The sequence below is a fragment of the Balaenoptera borealis genome, assembly GCF_965194805.1.
Source record: "Balaenoptera borealis genome assembly, chromosome: 9".
Taxonomy (NCBI): domain Eukaryota; kingdom Metazoa; phylum Chordata; class Mammalia; order Artiodactyla; family Balaenopteridae; genus Balaenoptera; species Balaenoptera borealis.
Genome location: NC_138873.1, coordinates 49,500,945 through 49,525,461, shown reverse-complemented (window position 1 = coordinate 49,525,461; position 24,517 = coordinate 49,500,945). Strand labels below are relative to the sequence as shown.

Below are 24,517 nucleotides of genomic sequence, written 5' to 3'. Positions count from 1 at the left end.
TCCCACCTCCTTCTGCCTATAAACGTCTTCCATGTTGTACAGCCCTTCAGAGCTTCTTTGTATTTGCTAGGGGAGATGCTACCTGACACATGAATCACTGAATATAGCCAATAAGACCTTTAAAGTTTACTCAGTTGCATTTAGTTTTTTAACAGTATATGAACATTAAGAAGTACAAAATTCAGGGGAGTACCTGATAATCTGACGGCATTACAGGCCCGCCTGAGTTTGTGCCTGAAGGCCCTAGCCGCGGTTTCTTGTTTGGAGGCACCTGATTAAGGCCGGAGTCCTGACTGTGCTGCAGCCCTGCTCCGGCGGCCCCGGGCCCCGCCCCGGCCCCTCCTGCAGTCCCGTTGGCCTGGGTGCTGTTCTGCTGCTGCGGGGCTGCCTGTGGAGGGGCTGCTGCCTGCTGCGGCGGGGCTGCGGGCTGCGGATGTTGGTTCTGCTGCTGTTGCTGATTCTTGTAGAGAGGAAAAAAAAAGCAAGCTTGCTGTGGAACTAAATTACATCTTCCATGACACGATATGCACATGAGACTGCTGACCGACCTGGGGAGGGGCCTCTGTGGGACACCAAAGTGACTGGAACGACCGGAGAATGGAGCAGCCAGGGAATACAGCAGCTCCAGAAGTCAAAGTCCTGAGCCCCGAACAGGACCCGTTCTCTGACGTTCATTTAGATTGCACAGTAACCCTCCAAATCAGTCACAGACATCCCACTGAAGAGCACAGGCACACAGGAAATAGCAACTCATTAAAACAGCTATAATAGTCTTTTCAATCAATTTGGAAAAGTAGGGCTGTGTGGGGAGGAGTCAACTGCAATCAAAGAATAGAGTGATGCTTTAAAAGCAGCCTGCATAAAGTGACGGCAATGACACTGAACAAACAAAAAGCAAGAATTAAGAATCAGGGAATAAGACAGGCAATAAAACAAATCAGGAAGTTCATTTATCTGTGAATGCATATTTCAAATCGCAAAGTACATCTACAGTAAAGTAAATACATAATTAAATAAAAGGCAGTTAAATATATAGGAATTATTAAATTATCCATTCCTAAGTGCAGTATATACCTTGTCACCTTTCTCTTCAGGTTCATCTTCATTAAGGAATTCTCGTTTGGGGTATGGAATCTGGCAGCCAGCAAACACACTAAAAACCATTAAAAGAAAAAAAAAGAATTCATGTCATGACGTAAAATCTACAATATCACTGACCTTGTTCATTTAAAATTCCACTTTTTTTCTTTAAAAAAGTTAAGAAAATTTTTTTCTTAAAATTCCACTTTTTTTTCCCTACTCTTCATCTGTGGCTGGTTGTGCCTCTCAACACAATTTAAGCAATAAGAAAAGAACAATTTGTCATCTAAGTTTTACACTAATTGCCACTTTCCATAACAAATCTTAACTGTGGTTAGCTAGTTGACATATATGACATAGAAATTTCTCCACACAAACTTCATCAGCACTAATAACTGAATGTGTATTTGCTTCAACAATGAAAATAATTTTCTCAAGAAAAGCTGCACCTCTGATAAATCCAAGCACAATTTATATGTGGGTGTAACAAGGATGGGGAAATGGAGGAGTCTGGTTGTACAGCAGACACACAGAATTTTAAAATCTCAGTTCCCTACTGATTTGGTGTGAACTGTTCTGGCTGACCAATCTATAAAAGTCCCATCTGTTCTCAGCTTTAGTTTTTATCTGTAAAACGGATTAATGGTCATTCCTAAAATTCTTGTTTTCATTCACATCTCTCTACAGCTTTGCCTGTTTCAAAATACAGGACCTCTCTCTTGACTAGTTTTTCTCGGAGGCGGTATTAACAAAGAAAGTAAAATACTTCAGTAACAAGTGCTTCTCTTGCTTTCAGCCTCCATCCAACATCCTCAGCCTGGAGCAAAGCACACAGAAAAGGAAGGATACATACTCTAATGTCGGCAAGGGGTCCTCCTGAAAATAGGGATCCTGCAGAGCCTGCTCTGAGGTAATTCTCTTGGTTGGATCCATAGTAAGGAGTTTCTGAAGCTAGAATAACACATAAGAAATTGACAGCACATGAAAAGTTTGTTTCCAAGTCAATGTTTTGACTTTTGTGTTAATGTCTAATAGAATTAATATCAAATGCCATTTTGTATAGCTCACCACGATATTAATACACTAGACACATTTATGTGAGACTAGCAGAAATCATTAGCATTAAAGCCCTTTTAGAATTTAAATTTTTTTCTGCTGATAAACCACTGGACAAGGCTAAAAGTCAAGGGTGACAGCTCAAAAGAGAAAGATTTAATTTTGCCCCAGCATCCACCAATTTCTTTTCTTTCTAAAAGAGGAGGAAGAGCTGGGACAATTCCGTGGTAAGCAGGGTCGGGTGAGGGCTGTGCTAAAGGATCCAAGTTCCCAGTCTGGGAGAGATGCACCTACCAAGAGGAACACTTTGCTGTCAGGCTTGACCTTGTGTTTCTCCATGTACTTTATGAGGCTACTGTTGGCGTACCTGCAAAGACATGAGAATCACACGCTATTAAGAACACTCACACAATTTACAATTTTTAATGGGAAGTTCCAAGATTGGTTTTCCTACATGGTATGTGTTAACTTAAGCCATTGTTTTTTCTGATTAAAAAGGAACACATAACCAAATGTTGGTAAATGTGTGAAGAAATAAGAATTGTTACACACAGCATGTAGGAGTTTATATTGTTACAATTACTTTGGAAGATAATGACTCATGAACTATAAGAGTTGAAAATGTGAGTATCCGGTGACCCAGCAATTCCTTTCCTAGGTACATACTCTATATCAGGAATATCAACCCCTCAGGCTGAAGGGTGAGTAAATGGGTATTCATTTTATTATTCTAAATAGACTACATATTTTCATCACATATATTCTTTCCTATATATGAAATATTTCAAATTAAAAAGGTCAAAAAATAGGTAATATATGTTCATGGTAGAAAATTTAGAGACTATAGAAAAGCATAAAGAAAAAAATTGAAACACTCATAATCAACCTAGCAGCAATAAAAAAACACTGTCATCAAGATTTTGATAATTTTCTTTTGGCATTTTTTCATGCATATATATGGTACAAACACAGAGGCATTTTTGTTTTGTTTTTATAAAATTAGAATCATACTATATAAATTGTACTTTCTTCACTTAATATTGTGTTTCATAAACATTTTTCCTTGCCAAATGCTCTTTAAACTTATTATTTGTACTGAATGTATATTTTCTACTGTTACTAATGATGTTTGTTTCACAGCAGTTGTAAAACGCAGGTTCTTGAAGGTCAATCCTAGTACACATTGTAGGGAGACAATACTGCATGGCAGGTGAGAATCAGAGACCCCTACCAGACCCTGGCACAATCATTTACCAATTGTGTGATCTTGGGCAGTTAGTTAACCCGTAGGAAAGCCTTAGGTGCCTCATCTTAGCTATGTGTGGCTGCTTTGATTGCCTTCTCAGGATAAATTCTTAGAATTATTAGGTCAAAGGGTATGTACAGTTCAAAGCCTTCTTGCTACACAAACCTGGCCCTCAGACCAGAAGCATGGGCACCAGAGAGCCTGCAGTAGGAATGCATATACTCAGGCCCTATCCCAGATTCTGAATCACAATCTGCATTTTTAACAAGGTCTCCATGTGATTTGTAGGTACATTAAAGTTTGAGAAGCATTCATTCTCACCAGTAGCATATAAGTAAGCGTGCCCATTTTATTATATACCCTTGCCAACACTAGGTATTTTTATTTTAAAAAATCTTTGCCATGTATATTAATTTAACAATTATTTTCCTCCAATACCAGGAACATTTTTATTGGCAAGGTAGCCATTAAGTTTGGTAATGGAAAGAAACTTGAAAGTTTATGTAGAAATGGAGTCTGTCAACATGGCTTTAGTCTTTATGTTGAATCAACTGATTTCTTGGGTTAACTCCAGATTCTAGGTTATTTGTTTCTATCATAATATAAAGGTCTTGAAGTTGAGATTGCTCAATTGAGCAATTGATATTGCTCAATTCCCATTTTGGTTTCTTATTTTTCCTAGTATTAAAGCTAAGATAAATTCTTTGTCATTTTCTGAATTATCTTCTTCCAGATTTGCTACAGTTTAAGAGCTGAACAGTTTTCAAAGTAATTCAAACTTTTTATATACATTATAAAGCATTTTATCAGACCATGTTTATTCGAACATTCAATTTTTAAAGTCAACTTACTTATTTCCTTTTAATTCTATTTTCACCTTGCCTTCTAATGAGCTAATAAGAGCTGACACATTGGAAAGATTACAGCATCTTCTGTTGTTATCCTTCACAGTTCACTTTAAGAGTAATTTTTTTGGTTCTTTTTATCTAATATAATGAAAACAAGTTATTATTCGTTTACTTTTTATGTCATTTGAAATAACATTTTCTGGAATTTTTTTCTTTATTATACTTTAGTGACATGTATGTATTGTATTAGATTTAGCTAATTTTTAATAAATTCCTTCTTGTCTTACGCATTAGTAGCCTGATTTTACGTGGATAAAATTGTCTGCTTAGGAAGTATGGGCTCTTATCTCTGAACTTTTCCTATTACCTTTCTAACTGAATTTCATTTATCTTTTTAAATTTCTCTCCTTTTATTTCTGGTTATTGTAAATACTATGATTTTATGTAAAATTCTTCCTCTCGCCTTTAAATACTAAGATAAAATGTTAAGTGCCTTCATTAATTTTCTCTATCTTTTATATTACTAGTGTATCGTCAATTACTTGAACCACTTTCAGTTAATACCCATTTGACAAGTAACTAATGAGACTGCACTAATGTACCAGGCCCTGGGGATACCTATAATGGTGTATAAAACAGGCACCATCCATATTCTAGAGGGAAAGACGGTAACTTGTTCAAAAGCCAACTGCAGAGCAAAGTGATCAGTGCCAAGAGAAGCAGCACGGGATATGCTATGGGAGTACAGAGGGGAAGCACCTAACTCAGACTAGAAGGTCAAGGGGAAATCTCGTCAGGACAGAAGGGAAAAATAAAGGAGTTAATCTGATGAAATGGGTGGGAGGAAGGTACATCCCAGACTGAAGGAACAGCATGTGTAAAAATCCAGAGGTCAAAGAAAACTTAGGGGTTTTGAGGCTCTTAAAGAAATTCATGATGTCTAGGCTATAGAGTACAAAGTGGACAGAGGTTTAGGAGATGAACTTGGTGATGTAGAAGCCAAGGCTCTGTAAGCCATATTAAGAAATTGAGAGCAATGGTGAATTAAGAGCAACTTGAAGACTGACATGCTCAAATGTGCTTCTGGCAATGACTGCAGTACACACAGTGAGGTGGAATGAAGACTGAAGGCAGAAATCACTTAGGAGGCCGCTGCAGGATTCCAGGCGAGAGACAGTGGTGGTCTGGCCTACAACAGTGGCAGGGTAGACGGAGAGAAATACAAAGATCCAAAGGATATTTAGAACAAAGCATTTACTAGATTTGCTAATTGTTTAGACACTGGGGGGTAAAATGGAAGACAGTGAGATAGAAGAAGGATCAGGGATATCTCTCAGGTCTTTGGCTTGAACAATCAGATGAATCATGGAGCCATTTCCTAAGATAAGAAATATAGTGGGAGGAGAGGTTTAGGAGGACAGATGATGAGTTCAGTTTTGGACATGTATTTTGAAGTATTTATGGGACATTCAAGTTGGGATTCCATAAGGCAATTAGATAAATGGGTCTGAAACTTGGGAAAGAGATCTGAGTAGGATGTATAAATTGGGAGCTATCAGCATGACTGATGGTACATTGTGGCCATCAAAATCACAGAGACTGCCTGGGGAAATGTCTAGAGTGAGAAGAGAGCCCAATTCAGACCCTTGAGCAATGTCAGTGCTCTCTTTAAGGGATGAAAAGAGGCAAGGACCCTACCAAGGACTGTGTAAAAGAGAGGCCCAAAATGATTAGTGCCATTCTCTGCTCCTCTTTATGATGTCTGCTTTTGTTCCTACAAGCCATCCTGTCCTGAAATTTTTCTGTTAAGTTGCCCAAGAGAGAACCTCTTCCATCTTTTCCTCTAGGTGTGCACATTTATAACAAACTCCTCTCACTTCTACTCAGCATACATGTCCCCACCAGTTTGTTTTACACAAATCCCAGGCCATGTGTTCTTCCTCCTGCCACCCTTCCTGGTTGCCTAGCCCAGCGTTTCAGTCACCAGTCATTACTTAGATAAAGACACAATCATAGTTGTGGCCTTGAACTGAGCCTTTATAAAGCTAAAACAGAAGAGACATTTAAACTATCCACTGACCCTTAAATTCTTAAAAGTTTTTAAATACTACAGCCTAAGCCTGGAATATATGTTAACATCTGGAATATCTTCTTTAAATCATAAACATAATTAATACACTAAAATCTAAGTTTCTGGTTTAAATAATCTCTATCTTTTTAGAAAAGGATTAATTTAAATATTCCCATTGAATATTACTTATATGTAATATGGAATTACTTACGTTGTTCTTCTAAAGTCTTTTTGAAGTGTGGGGTATTCTGGCATCTTTCTAATATCTTCCCAGTCTTTATCTTACAAAAAAATATTGAATGTTGTTATAGGAAATAATGTGTTACTTATCAAAAATCTAGTTATTTTAGCTTAAAAATATACATTAAAAATACTTAAAATATGCTTTTCAAAAAGAATGTTTTTGAACTATGACTCATTAATTTGAAATAAATAAATAAATTACCTGCAGGAAACCCCATGACACTAAATATCCGATCTAGTTGATCATGATGAAAGGGATTGCTTGTTTTTATATCTTCCTGACGACAGTGAAAAATAGGTTCTGAAGTCAACAATTCAGCAAATATGCAACCTATTGCCCATATGTCTATAAAGGAAGAAAAACAAGTTTTTGCACACATTTATTATATTTCTTTGGTTATAATTTCTGGGTATAATCACAGCCTACATATAAAAATACTTTTTGGGGTAGGGGTATGGACGAAATAGGTAAAAGGGATTAAGAGGTACAAACTTCCAGCTATAAAAAAGTCAGAGGGATGTAATGTACACATAGGGAATACAGTCAATATACTGTAACAAGTTTGTATGGTGACAGATGGTAACTGGACTTATTGTGATTATTTTATAATGTATAAAAATATCAAATCACTATGTTGTACATCTTAAACTAATATAACATCGTATATCAAGTATAACTTTTATAAAGAATCCCCAAAATAAAAAAATTTTTAAAAACTTTTCAGTGAAGCAATACACAAAATACAATAAGTATATTAAGAAAACATCTATATCACATGAAATAGCTGTATCATCACATAGCATATTGAAAGCCAAATAAAATACATTTTCTTGTAAATTTCCTGATCAAGATAAGCTTGGGAAACTCAATTTAGCAAGCAATGAATTTACTTTACATTTAGGCAAAAGCCTTTCAAACCACTATTAATAATTCAATTGCCAAAGGAGTCAACTGATAACCTACTACAAGGCATAATACTCAAGATCTGATAGACTGAAATAATATCATCGTCAGGTATGGTGATACATTTCTTTAAAGCAATCAGATGCATAATGACAGAGCAGAATTTCTGAGTTGTCAGTCTAGACAGACAGTACAGATCACACAAGATGATCTGGAAAAACTCAACTTTTGTCTGAAATACACCAAATTCAGTTTTGTCAACAAACAGTAAGCTCTAGAAGCTGATAAATACAAGTATATATAGACATTGCACGACACCAGTAGAGAAAGATGTGATCCGAACATATTCACTTAGATGGTGCCCCAACTCTCCAACGTGCCAAGATAAAATTAGGCATCTTTCAAAGTTTTATTAACTATTTCAAATAACCAGTTATGGATTATTCTATTTGGATTTTATACATTGAAAGACTATAATATAGTTTTAATTTAGATTCTGAGTATAATGTTATATTCACAATGTTTTGCCAAATGTACATGTGAATTAATTTTTGTGAGATGTATGTTCATACTCGCCCACTTAAATAAATGCTGTTTAATAAGTATTTTTTTTAAAAAGAACACACAGGACTTCCCTGGTGGCACGGTGGTTAAGAATCCACCTGCCACTGCAGGGGACACGGGTTCGATCCCTGGTCCAGGAAGATCCCACATGCCGCAGAGCAACTAAGCCCCTGCACCACAACTACTGAGCCTGCGCTCTGGAGCCCGTGAGCCACAACTACGGAGCCCACGTGCCATAAATACTGAAGCTCATGCACCTAGAGCCCGTGCTCCACAACAAGCCACCGCAATCAGAAGCCCGCGCACCGCAACGAAGAGTAGCCCCCCCCTCGCCACAACTAGAGAAAGCCCGCGCGCAACAACAAAGACCCAACACAGCCAAAAATAAATAAATAAATAAATAAACTTATTTATAAAAAAGAAGAATGAGTGAATGTGTGTATTTAATACGTCTGCTATGAATACATTTCAAGCCTAAAGATAACTAATGTAGGGATTACTCTTTTTCTATGTCTTAGGTTTTTTCTTAACTTCTATCCAGAATAAGTAATTGGGACTTGACTAAAATTAGAAATTAGCAATTATGTTTTTATCTTTAATTCGTAAATCTTATTTTTACTGAGTAAGTAAGTCGCAAGCTGGTTAAAATTCAATTTCAGTTCTCTTTACCCTGAGGAAATAAGAAATATAGTTGGTTTCCAATTCATACCCAATTACCTTTATTTCCAAAAAAACACATCTATTTTTTATTCCAACAGTAGAACAGTTAATCAGAAAATATTCATAAAACTATGCTTCTCAAAGTGTGGGGACCACATACAACAGAATCACCAGTGGCACATGTTAAACACAGGCCTCACTACCATGGGTTTGCTAAGAATCTCTGAGAGTGAGACAGATTTTGGTGGGGCATTATTTAGTTTAACAAGGTTTTTGGCTGAACCTGCCTTTTCTTACTGGAACTCTCCCTTCTAGACATAGACTGCATAGTGCTTGGTAAGAGCCCAATGCACATGGGTGTCTGCTGTTATCACACCCTGTACTCCCACCCTATGCCCTGGGTTATCTCACCATCAGTCCTGTTCTAAGGCACCACCTGTTGCTTCCAACTGACACTCCCCTTCTCTCTGGCTTACATTTGGTTTCTTCCTATCCTCTGGTGCCTTCTGAGATTGTCTAGATTTTACTGTTCTCAATAGAGAGACCTAATAACAGAAAAAGCAAACATAATTCTAAATGTCTCAAAAATATAGCCCCTCAGTAAAAGTCATTCACTGGAATGTAAATAGAGTCAGGGTCTGATTTTCACTCCTCATTCTAAGGACCGCTCCATCTCTTCCATTTGCTTTTTGTAGTTCTCCTTCATTCAAAGACAGCTGCCACTGTCCTTGGCAGACAGAGTGGCAGCCTCTGGTAAGGGGCCTTATTACTGTAAGCTCAACTGCCAGGGGACAGGTCTAAGTTCAGTCTCACACTCCTCTACTATCAAACACAAACTGGTTTTCCTCACAGTGCTGTGGCTACTCATAGCCTTTTTCACTAATTTAACAAAATCCTTTAGCAGTATTTATGAAGAATTATAATATTCCACACTGAGCTAGTGTCTCAATCCCTAGACAAAGAAAGTATAAATGTGTTCTGGGTATCTGAGTTTTGCAGAAATCAGACCTCCTGACGAATGAGGACATTACTATATTTTAATTTTTGTTTCCCTTTTTACCCATGAATAATAGGTTAATTATGAGTCTAATCTTTTCAAACGTGAGAACTTCATTTATAGTTCTTTGGCTGCCAGGAGGTTTTTCATAAGCTTAACAGAAAAAGGATTGAGCTTACTTGTCTATTTTTAATAATTTTATAGCTTAAGTGCCTTTATCAAATAGAACTCAACAAAAGCACCTAAATGTAGTCAAAACAGATATTAGTCTAATACAAGTAAACAGAAAATTCAAGAAAAGGAAAATTTAAAGAAACACACTTAGCAAATTTAAGTACCTTACAGAACTAGCCCTTCACATTAACGGTACTATTTACTCCCTCCCTACCCTCTCTTTTTACCTCCTTTAAAGCAATATCTAGGTCTGAGGACAGCTCTCTCTTCCTGACTCCCTCAATTAGCAGCTGGGACCTCTGAGGACACTGTAATGACAGGTAGCAAAATCTCTGATGCCTCTGTTCTGAAGGAGACTTAAAATTTTACGGAGTATGTTTGTAACAGGTTTTCTTACTCAGTTCTTTCACTTGGTGAGATGGCAAGATGCTGAGCACAGCTAATCTACCCAGGCTCTATTTCCTACCTTAATGGAGAAACTGCCATTCTGAAAACTGTAATGGCAAGAGAGAAAGATTAGTCATATTGTTTCTTGCTTAGGAAAGGACTGACTGACTAACTTTTCCCCAAATAGAAGGGGCTCTCTCCAATAACTACACTACTCCCGTTTTTCTGTTTTTCTTTTTGTGAAGGAAACAAGTCTAAACCTCTCTCCAGTTCTTCTGATCGATAGTAAGTAAAAAATAACATTTGCATGTTATCGTTTCTATAGCAACTCAACAAGATCAGATACTTCTATCCTCTGAAAGAAAATGATTTCTTTTTTTAAAGGAATCATATTCTATATAGTTAAAAATCCAAATCTACCAGAATATAAAATCTGGGAATATAAACAACAACAGGACTTTTACAAAGAAATTTAAAGTGGTTTTAACAAAGCAGCTTTATTATTATACCATTTAGTATTTATGATAATGCAATATCATATGATAATGATATGATAATGCAATACTTACCAATTATAAGTAAATCATTTTAGACTAACTTACCAATGGCCTTTGTATAATGCCTTGCACCAAGCAAAAGTTCTGGAGCCCGATACCAAAAAGTCACAACTACTGGATCCAAATCTGCTAGTGGCTTTAGAGGAGAATTGAATAATCTGGCAAAACCCATGTCAGCTAAAAAATAAAATAAGAAATCAGGTTGGCAAGCTATTATAACCATGCAAGGTTGATGACAATAGCCACTAACCTTATAAAGCAATCCTTTTTCCTCTCTTTTCAACCAGTGGTCTGTATCAGGCACCAGATCTCCCCTTCTGAGGTAGATACTATTATTGTGCCTATTTTACTGATGAAGAAACTGAGGCTTAGAGATATTCTGACTTGTCCAAGGTCATAGAACTAGTAACTACAGAGTCAGAATTAAAATCCAGGTCCTACTTCAGATTCCTGGCTTTCAGAGACAGAATAATATTCTTAAATATTTTTAAAATAGAAAATAGTCTAAAAGTTTCCATGATTCATTATGACTTCTGTATGCCTATATATCGAAAAAAACCTGACTATATCTTAGTTCAGTGTGTGCTAGAGTTGGTTGGCTCTTATGGACCCAGCAGAGCCGATTTATACACATCTTTTGAACTCAGTGTTCAGTAACGTCATGTTTGTGGCTTGAAATTGGCTATGGTGGGAGTATTTACATCATGGAAAACAGCAAATGCTACAAATTGGGGGTTATTCCCCCAGAGAGCCAGTTGTTGTATAGTTACCAGCACATCACATACATGTTTCCAAGAACATATATAGAACACATAAGAGAGAATGTTATAATTCAGCATTTAACAAAGGTCTGTACCAAAGCTAACTAAAATATTAGAGGTACACAAAAGTAGTAAAAAGACTATTACTATAATAAGGTGTTGGTGACTAATTTTCTTAAGATTTCCTAAAGAATAAATACCTTATACCTATAAAGCACTTCGGAGTTTACAAATGATTTTCACATACATCATAAATCACTTCGTCTAATCCTCATAAGAATGCTGGTTTAATAAGTACTGCCCCTGCCACACTTCTGTGATGAAGAATCTAAGGCCCAAAGCAGTTCAATGACTTGCCCAGAGTCACAGGGATAGGAAATGAAAATGCCAGTACAAACAAAAAGCATGTTACAATTTAGCAGCTACATTCTTAACCATGGAACTGATATCCAATAGATTATACCTATGATAACTGCATGTCACAAAGGCAAAAATCACAAAAATGATAAACCTCTACAATATGAAATATATAATATACACAGTATATTTTGATTGTTAAGGGTCGCTAGTATACTATACAATGCACAAATAGTACACTAAAGTTTCAACTACAAAGTATCATTTAATCTAAAACCAATATGCTATGATATACATTAAATTTTTAATTTACAGTGATTTTGTTTCTTTAGAGTTTGAATAATTTACAAGACTTTCTGAGAATGCTTTGGAGGACCCAGATCTTAAAAAATAAAGCTACTCAAGGATGCCTATGCTGATACCTACACTTTCTTAAGCAAATTTCCCTATAGCAAATGCAAATATTCGAAACCATTCTACCAATATTACACCTACCTCAAAGCACTGCTCTATATATTTAGTAGATGCTGATTGTTGCTGATGGCAAAGTAATATGATGGAATACTCTTTCATACATTGAAAAGCATGCTATTTTTAAGTAAAGGCTAAAGCCAGTATTTCTCCCCTTATTCTCCACCTTCTTAGTTTTATATAAGCCACATCTATTCACTGAAAAATGAAATCAAGGCCAAACGAAACAATAGATATTCTTAAAAACAATTCCCATCTATTGTATGAACTTTAAAGGAGTTTCAAACCATTTTTCAAATAATTACTAATTTAGACAAAAGGTAATTAGCCTAAACATTCCTAACACCTATTTTCCTACAGTTAGATATGAGTGAAATTGTTCAATTCAACAGACAGGGGTAGTAAAATTCTGATGTGGGTGCTAATTAGACAGTATCAAATGATAGAAAAGCAGCAGAAGGCAATGTCTACTGCCAAGGAGCTTACATGAAGGTGAGATGACAAAATACATGGAGTAGATAAAAATAAAAAGGATAAGTACTGTAAGACTAAAGGAGAGTTGCTGCTGGTTTCTACTAGACTTGAAGTCCCTTGAGGGAAGAGGTTATGTCTCCTTCACAGTTTTACCTGGAACAATGTGTGATAAACATTTGTAGGAGTGGACTAAATCGCAAGTGGAACTTGAGCTGGATTCTGAAGGATGGATCATTGTGAACAGTAAAGGCGGCGATGAGCATTTTAGGTAAGGCCTGAAAGTCTTCAGGTTGCTGGGGAGGGGAAGCCTCAGATACAGGGAAGGGTACAGTATGTTTTCCACTTGACTATACTTTCCCTTTCAGTCAAAAAAGAACTGTTATAAAGTGTGAAGCATAGACATCAGAGCATTACTGATTTTTTAAAAAAATAATGTGCTATTAAAACAAAATTTAAAAACAATTTAATCAACTAGATTAATTGTTCACTAGACCTTTAATACCAATTATTGCTTACTTTTAACCCTGATTTTATCTCTAATCTTGGATAGAATTATAATCCTAAAACTCTTAACAATAAGGCAATTAACTGGCCTGGCTAGAATACAGAGTTTATGTTGAGGAGTAGTAGGACTATTTGGGAGAGTAAGAAGACATTAAGTTTGGTGACTGGGATAAATGTGATGACTGGTACAGCATGGGAGAGTATAAGATGATGATGATGAATTTGGTTTGGAATTAATACAATATAGGTTGCCAGCAGAACATCCAAATAGAGATAAACATTTCATCTAGGGTGAGAGAATAGGATTTGAGATCCAGATCTTAGAATCATTTTCATAGAACCCAAGCTTTTGAGGCCACAACTTATCAATTCCCTAAAAAAGTAATTGTAGAGGGAGGCCATGTCCCAAGCCAGTGCCTAGGCTGTCTTGAAACAAAAGGATAATAGGAATAAGAGGCAAAAATGAATAAAATACAGAAGTAACAGCAAAAGTAGTAGATAGAATTACATGATGTCATATAGACCAAAGGAAAAGACGGTCACAAGGCCAGACTAGCCAGAAGAACAAATAACAAGACAATAAAGGAAAACAACAACTAAACACAGGCCACTAGATTTGGTAAGACAGAGATCATAGATGGCCTTTTAGAGAGCAGTTTCAATAGAGGGGCGGAATTAAGACGTCAGATAATAACAAATTAGGGTAACTGAAACCAATGCGTAAACATCATGTATTTTAGAAGTGGAGGAACAAGGGGAAAAACTGAACAAATGGTAAAGAAAACAAAATGGATATGAGAAAATTTATGTTAAACTGGGGTGAGGACTACGGAGAACAGTATGGAGGTTCCTTAAAAAACTAAAAATAGAACTACCATACGACCCAGCAATCCCACTACTGGGCATATACCCTGAGAAAACCATAATACAAAGAGTCATGTACCACAATGTTCACTGCAGCTCTATTTACAATAGCCAGGACATGGAAGCAACCTAAGTGTACATCGACAGATGAATGGATAAAGAAGATATGGCACATATATACGATGGAATATCACTCAGCCATAAAAAGAAACGAGATTGAGTTATTTGTAGTGAAGTGGATGGACCTAGAGACCGTCATACAGAGTGAAGTAAGTCAGAAAGAGAAAAACAAATACTGTATGCTAACATATATATATAGAATCTAAAAAAAAAAAAAAAAGGTTCTGAAGAACCTAGGGGCAGGACAGGAATAAAGACACAGACGTAGAGAATGGACTTGAGGACACGGGGAGGGGGAAGGGTAAGCTGGGACGAAGTGAGAGAGTAGCACTGACACACACACACTACCAAATATAAAATAGGTAGCTAGTGGGAAGCAGCTGCATAGCACAGGGAGATCAGCTCGGTGCTTTGTGACCACCTAGAGGGGTGGGATAGGGAGGGTGGGAGGGAGATGCAAGAGGGAGGGGATATGGGGATATATGTATACATATAGCTGATTCACTGTGTTATACAGCAGAAACTAACACAACAATGTAAAGCAATTATACTCCAATAAAGATGTTAAAAAAAAAATTGGGGTGAGGATTATGAATGTTTAAAGGTGAAGAGGAGAAACTTGAGTAGGGGAGAATGGAGATACTGTAATAGGAAGGGCTCAAGTACAGCAGGAGATACTTAGAAGCTAGGAAGGACATCAGATAGGACTTAGGAGAAAGAGTCACTCTCTCTCTGAGACTGTTTGAAAGGCAGAGCTGTGCTGACAAAAAGTGGTCAGTGAGGTCATACCAGATAACTCCGATATCACTAGGTAGCAGTGTTTGAAGGGAAAGAGACCCCAGACTTGGAATTCAAGTTCTTCCTTTGAAAGGCTGAGTAAGCTACAGTCTCTCTAAATCCAGCTTTCCTTATCTGCAGTATCTACCATAGAGGGTGGTTGTGTAAAGCAAATGAGATAACGTTTGAAAGTATCTATCTTAGTATCCCCCATAGAAGGACTATCCTTTATTTCCCTTTCATGAGGGTCTAGCAAAAACTAGGTACTCAATAAATGCCTCCAAGTAAAAGTGTGAGAGTGAAACAGAAAAGTGAGGAGTGGTAGAAAGGGGATGGGAGGGAGGAGGGAGGAGGAAGGAAAGTGGAAAGGGAAGGAAAGCAGCCACCTGGTTCTTAACATCAACAGAATTTTTTTATGACTCAATCTCAGTAAACTCAGAGTAGAGGTTTAAAGAAAGAAAAGTTGGTTTAGAACAGCTTCTTCAGGAACTGGGCTAGTGAATTAATTGAAGAACTAGAAAACCAAGCAGCAGGGCACGCTTGGTTGAAGCAGAACAGAATGAATTTGTAGTACGTCAAGTTAGCACAATTCCGCATCACTTCGAGCATGATATATTGTAACAGCAAAGAAAGCAGGTTGATGAAACAAAATTTACTTTAAGATCTTTCTAAAAAGCATTGGACATTCAATAAATGTTAAGTTCTATTATAAGAAATTAGAACAAAGCATTTCTTAGCTCATTTTCTCCCCAAATATGTCATAGGTATAAATGATGCCAATTTCTTTCAGAACTTTCAAGTTGCAAAGAAATTTTTAATACAGAGACAAGACTTCTGCCAGTGCCTTAATCTAAGACTGGCAAGCAAGAGAGTCTATAAACATATACATTCATTTGGAAAAGGTATGTTAGTACCTGGCACAGGACATGTGGTGGAGGGAGGGGAGGGCGGGGGGAGGTATCTGTGAAGATCTGTATGTACTAGGTCAGGGTGGGAGGGATGTATTCCGGGAAACAACATTTGGTAAAGCTGAGACAAAAGTAAGATTCAGAGATTATGTTTAGGGTGACTGTGCAGGACAGTAATAGTAGCATAAACACATGCTCGGGGTATTGTATGGGAATGAAGTTTTTGCTTGCTTCAGCTTAGAATTATAGAGCCTTATTTTGGGAATAAATCTGAGGGATTTTACAAACTATCTATCTACATTTCCCAACATCTTTTCTACAAATATTATGAGGAATTAATTTTTAAATTAACTACTTAAATAAGAGTATTAAAAAGGGAAAACATCTTTGCAGTCACTTCAATTTCTTAGTAAATTATTTTAGAAATAATTACCTACCTATTTTGACTCTCCCCCTCTCAGGACCTTCTCCCATTACTAGGATATTTGCTGGTTTCTAGAAATAAAAATAGAGCATTCAAATTACTATATTTATTCTTTTGACATGCTCTAAAATGGAAAAAAGTTCTTATAATATGAAAATATCACTTTTGGATTTTCATCAAAACTATAATTGAATATCAAGTACCCTCTATATAGTTAAAGCATTTGACATACTTGAAGTTAGCACTAACTTTCCAAAAACATCCTTGCTATAGAAACATCTTATTTTCAAAATCATATCATACCAAAAAATCACAAAGGAATTAAAGCTGTCATTTCTATTTACCCCACAAAAGTAATGAGTAATAATAATTCTTAAACCTGCACAAATTATAAGCTGTCCTATTGCTGCCCACAATAAAGGGCTTTTGTGGTTGAAAATTTTTACATAAAATTTCCAGCCACAATATAACTACCTTCATTTAAATGAATCAAGTGGAATATTCCTTGCTAAATATTTCTAAGCTACTATAGGAAAACATGGTCAACATTCAGCAGACTCCATTAAAATTCATACACATTTTCAGCCATAGTTCATGCAAAAGTGAGAAATTCCAAATATAATCTCAAGATGTAGGAAAATAAAAACCAAGGCTAATACAGAGCTATATAAAGAAAAGAGTAGGCTGCAAATGTATCCCGCGTCTTTTAAGTCATCCTTTTTTGTAGACATTTGGAAACAGAAAAACTGTGAAGATACACGCTTTTGGGCAAGTAAGTCTCCTCTGTAAACTCTTTGGAGAGAAAAATTTATGATTCATTTATTTAATCAATGAATATATTTTTAGTGTCTTCTAGGGAGAAAGAACCATACTAACCATACTAAGAATTAAGAGGAAAAATAAAAGCACAGTAAACCAAGTTCCTAACCTCCAGATGCTCACTACATAAGTAGAAAGAAATATCAGAAGTTTTGTATAATTCTAGAAGCTAATGCTAATTATGAGTTATGGAGAGGACTGAGATCTTGGGTTAGAGGTTAAACTAGATTACTTTTAAGATCTCTTCCAATTTTCCAGCTCTTTTTAAAGTTTCAATGAAAACAATAAGCATTAAAGAAAAAAAAGTTCAAAGAAGGAACTGATTAACAAGAGTTTCCATCGTTAAGGGAAATGTTCACTGGAGGTGGGGCAGCGGCAATGTCCATTATCCAGATCCTGAAAAATGAACAGAAGCTAGAATGGCAGAGCAGAAGAAAGGTAAGGGCTATGAATGAAGTAAGCTTAGGAGAGAGTAATAAGTCTGACTTGACAGAAGGCAGAGGACTCATGTTGGAGGTGGTAGAATGAACCTAGACCCTGCAGAGTCTTAATTGCCAGGTGAAGTAATCGGACCTTTATACGTATTACAGGCAGTGAGATTACAGGAAAGACGGAGGTATCAGAACTGGGTGTGAGGTGATAAGTACTTCATCCAAGGACTTCTCAGCTGAAATGAAGAGGGAGTTATGGAGCTGAGGAACATTTTAAAGGAGGAATTAACAGGACTTTGTGAATAGTTGAAGGCAGAAAATTAAGACAAAGGGTGATAAAGGTTTCATTAACGTTTTGAGTTTATGGGACTGGAAGAACGATGCCCTTGTGATAGAAAATTTATGAGAGGTACTGATTTGGGAGGGGGAATAACAAAGAGAAAGAGATGGCACATTGAGTTTGAGTGATGTGAGAGGCCTAGTTGTACTAGCCAGGGGAGTGGAAATAGGAAGATTTAGATTTTTTTAAAAATAAATTTATATTTTATTTATTTATTTTTGGCTGCGTTGGATCTTCACTGCTGCATGTGGGCATTCTCTAGTTGTGGTGCGGGGGCTACTCTTCGTTGCAGTGAGCGGGCTTCTCATTGTGGTGGCTTCTCTTGTTGCGGAGCACGGGCTCTAGGTGCATGAGCTTCAGTAGTTGCAGCACGCGGGCTCAGTAGTTGTGGCTCGTGGGCTCTAGAGCGCAGGCTCAGTAGTTGTGGCACATGGGCTTAGTTGCTCCATAGCATGTGGGATCTTCCTGGACCAGGGCTCAAACCTGTGTCCCCTGCATTGGCAGGTGGATTCTTTTTTTTTTTTTTTTTTAATTTATTTATTTTTATGGCTGTGTTGGGTCTTCGTTTCTGTGTGAGGGCCTTCCCTAGTTGCGGCAAGCGGGGGCCACTCTTCATCGCGGTGCGCGGGCCTCTCACCATCGTGGCCTCTCCCGTTGCAGAGCACAGGCTCCAGATGCGCAGGCTCAGTAATTGTGACTCACGGGCCCAGTTGCTCCGTGGCATGTGGGATCCTCCCAGACCAGGACTCGAACCCGTGTCCCCTACATTGGCAGGCAGACTCTCAACTACTGCGCCACCAGGGAAGCCCGGCAGGCGGATTCTTAACCACTGTGCCACCAGGGAAACACAAAGATTTAGATTTGAAAGTTATTGTCACTGGAGTGTGATAATTGAAGACATGAGACAAGATTAGTTTACTGTAGCAGAAAGAGAAAAATAAAATCAGACAAAAAAACAAACCTTCAAAATTCAAGTTTAACAACTATTTATCAAAGATCCATTATGTATAAAACACTGTCCTGCAGACTTTCAGGAAACAAAGAGAAATAAAACATGAAGCCCTTGACTTCAAGGAGCTTAATATCTAGTAGGGAAAGACAGACAGAATACTTTTTAGAGTACAAGGCAGATTACAGAAAGTACCAAAACAGCAAAATAAATTGCCAGGAATAGATCATTCTTCCCAGTGAGTATCAGGATAGTCTTTAGGAAGGAGGTGACTTTAGATGAATTTAAGAATGACTAAGATTTTGATAAGCATAAACAGAAGAATGACTTTTCAGGCTTAGAGAATCCTAAAAGTAAGAGCCTGGTCACAAAGAAAACCCATGGACATGACAGACGGGGAGAGCCTACAAGTATTTTGATTATGACTAGAGCATAGAATGTTCAGTATAGAAATAAGGCTAGGAACTATGTTGGAAATTAAACGTCACATTAAAGAAACTACAATTTACGCTATAGGCTAAGCCGAGACAAGACAGTGAGATAATCAGATCTATATTTAGGAAAAAACTCTGGTAGCACTGTGAAGGATGAACTGAGAAGGAAAGATGGACCACAAAGCAGAGACAGAGACCAGCTGGAAGTGGGCTACAATAGTCAAGGGAAAAGTAAGGGGTCCCTAACTTGTGACAATGGTCATGGAGCAACACATAAGAGCATTTCAAGGTAAAAGTTCAAGATTTGGTATTGCTTTTTTTGCACCGCCTTCACTACCCTCCACAGTCACTCATTCAACAAATATTGATTGAGTATCTAGCAGTGATTTAGATGCTAGAGATACAGTAGTAAACAAAACCAGGCAAGATCCTTGACCTCATGGAGCTTACATTCTAGTGGGAAGAGAAGGGCAATAAATAACAAATGTATAGTACATCAGTATTGGTAAGTACTGTGGAAAACAATTAAATAAGGAGAACACAAAGAGATTTCCGCATCTGGTATTATGGTTGAATAGGTGCTCTAGGAGACCCTGCCATTACAGAACAACAATATATATGCTGCCTAAGAAACATTCCTTGAAGGATCCTTGGTCTCACAAGAGATAAGGCAGGGGTCCCCAACCCCCGGGCCGCAGACCAGTACCAGTCCGGCTGCACAGCAGGAGGTGAGCGGCAGGCAAGTGAGCAAAGCTTTATCTGCCGCTCCCCATCGCTCCCCATCAATCCCCATCGCTCACATTACCGCCTGAACCATCCTCCCCACCCCAATCTGTGGAAAAACTGTCTTCCAAGAAACTGGTCCCTGGTGCCAAAAAGTCTAGGGAACCACTGAGATAAGGGATATCTACAACAACCCCGGCCACACCCCCAAATAAGGGCTGGAGAAGGAAGGAAAGGCAGGATGGACCTGGGAGCAGATGCCAGTAACACACTTCACTGGGGACACTGAACCCTGGACCACCAGCAAGGTGAAGAAACTGAGCCTGTTACCTGACAATCAGTCAAGACTCCCATGGGGACTAAAGTAAACCAGAAGAAGCAAAAGGAAACCCTCTCTGTAGGAAAAACTTCCTAACTTAGGCCTAAGGACTAAAACAATACATTTTCCTGCTAAAAGCATACTTTAATCCATTCACATACTATTTACAAGAGATCCATCTAAGTGGAAGGACCATAAAAGCTGAAAGTAAAAGGCTATTAAAAGATAGAGCAGGCAAACTGCTAAAAGAATCAACTATAGCAATGTCAGACAAAATAGCTTTTAAGACAAAAGCATTATTAGGAGTAGAGATGGTCACCATGTAATGATACAAGATCAATTCACCAGGAAGAGAGAACACTCCTAAAACTCATTATGTACTTGAAATATATATGTATTTGATATAATTTCAGGGAGGGAAAAGACCAAGGATAACAAACTTTTCTCAATAATTGATATGTCAAGCAGACAAAAGATTAGTAAGATATAGACCATCCAAAGGACACAATTAACAAAGTTGATCTAACAGGCATATACACAACTTTTTACCCAATAATTAGAGAATACACATTTTTTTTTCAAGCATACATGGAACGTTTACAAATGTTGTTAGTGTACTAGCAGGTCTCAAGAAGTTTCAAGGAATTGTTATCAAACAGACTATGTTCTCTGACCACAATGAAATTAAGTTAAAAGTCAATTACAAGGACTTCCCTGGTGGTGCAGTGGTTAAGAATCAGCCTGCCAATGCAGGGGACACAGGTTCGAGCCCTGGTCCAGGAAGATCCCACTTGCCGTGGAGCAACTAAGCTTGTGCGCCACAACTACTGAGCCCACGCTCTGCAACTACTGAAGCCCGTGTGCCGCAACTACTAAGCCCACGTGCTGCAACTACTGAAGCTCGCATGCCTAGAGCCCATGCTCCGCAACAAGAGAAGCCACCTCAATGAAAAGCCCACACTCGTCACAACTAGAGAAAGCCCACGCACAGCAATGAAGACCCAATGCAGCCAAAAAAAAAAAAAAAAGTCAATTACAAAAGTATAAATCTAAAACTCCATATATTTGGAAATGTAAAAATACCTCTAAATTATTCAAAGGTAAAAGGAGAAAGTATGAAGAAATTTAAAATACTCAGAAGTGGAATAATTAAAGTACGACCTATCAAAACCTGTGGAACTTACAAGGGAAATGTATAGCCTTAAATATTTATGTTAGGAAGAAAGGCTGAAAATAATTATGTGCCTAAGTTAAGAAGTTAAAACAAAACAAAACAAAATTCAACAGACTAAAACAAAAGAAAGTAGAAGTATAAAGATAAAGGTTAAGGGCAGGAATTTATGAACAAGAAAGGATTTATGAAGCCTTTAGGACAACTACATCAAAAGGAGAGAAGGTGCAAATAGACGATATTACAAATTAAAAAAAGGAACATAACTATAGATTCAGTGGAGGTTAGAAAGATAAAAGAACCCTATTAAAAAACTGTATCTATTAATTTAAAAATATATACAAAATAGGCAAATTCAAGAAACTGTAACCTACAAATTGACTCAAAATGAATTAGAAAACCTTAAGAAACCAAGAAGTAGTAAATAAATTAAAACTGTACTTAAAAATCTTGCTACCAAAGGGTAAGCTGGGACAAAGTGAGAGAGTGGTATGGACTTATATATACTACCAAATGTAAAACAGATAGCTAGTGGGAAGCAGCCGCATAGCACAGGGAGATCAGCTCAGTGCTTTGTGACCACCTAGAGGGGTGGGATAGGGAGGGGGGAGGGAGACGCAAGAGAGAGGAGATATGGGGATATATGTATATGTATAGCTGATTCACTCTGTTATAAAGCAGAAACTAACATACCATTGTAAAGCAGTTATATTCCAATAAAGATGTTAAAAAAAAAAATCTTGCTATCAAGAAAACAGATGATCACAGAGGCAAGTTCTCCAAATTTTCAGTGAAGATTGTTTCAATCCGATTCAAACATTTTCAGAGAATAGAAGAGGGAATACTCCCAACACATTCTAGAAAGCCAGTATAACCTTGATAGCAAAACCAAGCAAAGTATAAGAAAAACTTCAGGCCAACTCCACTCAAAAATATTAAACAAAATAGTAATAAGCCAAGTCCAGAAAAAGGAATGCCAGGATGGCTTAATATAAGAAAATCTAGGGCTTCCCTGGTGGCGCAGTGGTTGAGAATCTGCCTGCCAATGCAGGGGACACGGGTTCAGGCCCTGGTCTGGGAAGATCCCACATGCCGCGGAGCGACTAGGCCCGTGAGCCACAATTACTGAGCCTGCGCGTCTGGAGCCTGTGCTCCGCAACAAGAGAGGCTGCGATAATGAGAGGCCCGCGCACCGCGATGAAGAGTGGCCCCCGCTTGCCACAACTAGAGAAAGCCCTAGCACAGAAACGAAGACCCAACACAGCCAAAAATAAATAAATAAAATTAAAAAAAAAAAAAAAAAAGAAAATCTATATAAGTCCATCACCACAGTGTCAGATTAAAAAAGAAAAATAATTTAATTATCTTGATAGAGGCTGAAAAAGCAGCTCATAAAATTTAACACCCAGTCATGATAAAAACTCTAAGCAAGTTAGACTAGAAAAAACTTCCTTAACCTGATAATGGGTATGTATCAAAAACTAAGAAAGAAACATTGAAATCATTCCCTTTAAAATCAGGATTAATGTAAGAATACCCACTATTAACGCTTCTAAAATCAACACTGTACTATAAGTCTAGTATATAAAACAATAATTAAAGACATATGCATTAGACAGGTAGAAATAAAACTACTGTTATTTTCCGATAATATAATTATCTACATAGAAAAAAGTATTTACAGGCAAATTATTAGCAAAAGTAAGAGAGTTTAGAACATCTGGCTACTTGAACAATATGAACAAGCCAACTGTATTTCTGTATATCAGAAAAAAAAACGCTAGGAAATATAATTTTTCAAAGGCAGCATTTCTATAGCAACAACAACAAAAAACTATAAGGTGCCTAGGAATAAATATATCAAAAGATTTACAAGATTTTTATACAGAACACCTTGAAACCTTGTTTTAAATGATATTAAGAAGCTCTAAATAAATTAAGAGCTCATGTTAATAGATAAGAAGACTCAATATAGTAAAGACATCAATTCTCCCAGTACTTATCTGTATATTCAATGCAATTTCAATCAAAATTCCATCAGAGTTTCCTTGTGGAACTTGAAAAGCTGATTTTAAAATGTATGTGAAAGAGCAGAGAGCTAAGAATAGCCAAGATATTCACAAAGTGTTAGGGGTAGGGGATGAGGAGAGGAATCTGGCTCAAAACATTATATCAAGATTTATTTTAAAGCTATAGTGATTAAACAGTGTAGTTCTAGTACAGGGATAGACAAACTGATCAATGGGAGAGAATGGAGAACCCAGATGGAACCACGATACTGAGAGAGAACTTCAGGTCAGTGGAGAAAGGAAGAACTAATCAATAAATGGTGCTGGCACAACAGGTTATCCAAACGGGAAAAAAATAAGTAAAATGAATCCTCACCTCATATCATATAAACAACAATTTCAGGAGGATTAAGGAATTAAATGTGAAAAGCAAAACTTTAAAACTTTGGAGGAAAAAAAAAATTCAAGAATATCTTTCTGAGGTGAGGAAGAATTTCTTAAACAAGATACAAAGAATAACCATAAGAGAAAAGACTGATAAATTTGTCTATTAAAATAACTTCCAGTTATCAAAGATAAGGAAAATAAAAAGACAAAGCACAAACAGGCAGAAGTATTTGCAACACTTATCAGTAACAAAGGTTTAGTATCCAGAATAAAGAACTCCTACAAATCAATATGAAAAACAAACTAACAGAAAAATGGACAAAATGTCCGAACAGGGATTTAACAAAAAGAAGAAAATGTTTAACCACTAAGCTATACCTCATCAATAATGGGGAAAATGCAAATTAAAATCACAGTGAGATACCATTTTACACCTAGCAGATTGGTTAAAAATTAAGAACAGCTGAGTAGGAAGTAGGTCAGGGGAA

General features: G+C 37.1%; 1 protein-coding gene across 9 annotated transcripts in view; it reads right to left on the bottom strand.

Moving 5' to 3' along the window:
• CDK19 (cyclin dependent kinase 19) overlaps positions 1–24,517 on the bottom strand; it is a 180,058-nt gene that overhangs the window by 7,348 nt on the left and 148,193 nt on the right. For all 9 annotated transcript variants that reach the window (XR_014248201.1, XR_014248202.1, XM_082404788.1 and 6 more), the window contains 8 exons: positions 16,461–16,518; positions 10,833–10,964; positions 6,747–6,890; positions 6,513–6,582; positions 2,431–2,503; positions 1,934–2,031; positions 1,075–1,153; positions 194–460 (listed from right to left, as the gene is read on the bottom strand). Coding sequence is in view for 7 of the 9 variants with exons in the window: in XM_082404788.1 (XP_082260914.1) it covers positions 194–460; positions 1,075–1,153; positions 1,934–2,031; positions 2,431–2,503; positions 6,513–6,582; positions 6,747–6,890; positions 10,833–10,964; positions 16,461–16,518 (921 nt within the window). In the remaining 2 variants the exon portion in view is untranslated. The remainder of the gene's footprint in view (positions 1–193; positions 461–1,074; positions 1,154–1,933; positions 2,032–2,430; positions 2,504–6,512; positions 6,583–6,746; positions 6,891–10,832; positions 10,965–16,460; positions 16,519–24,517) is intronic.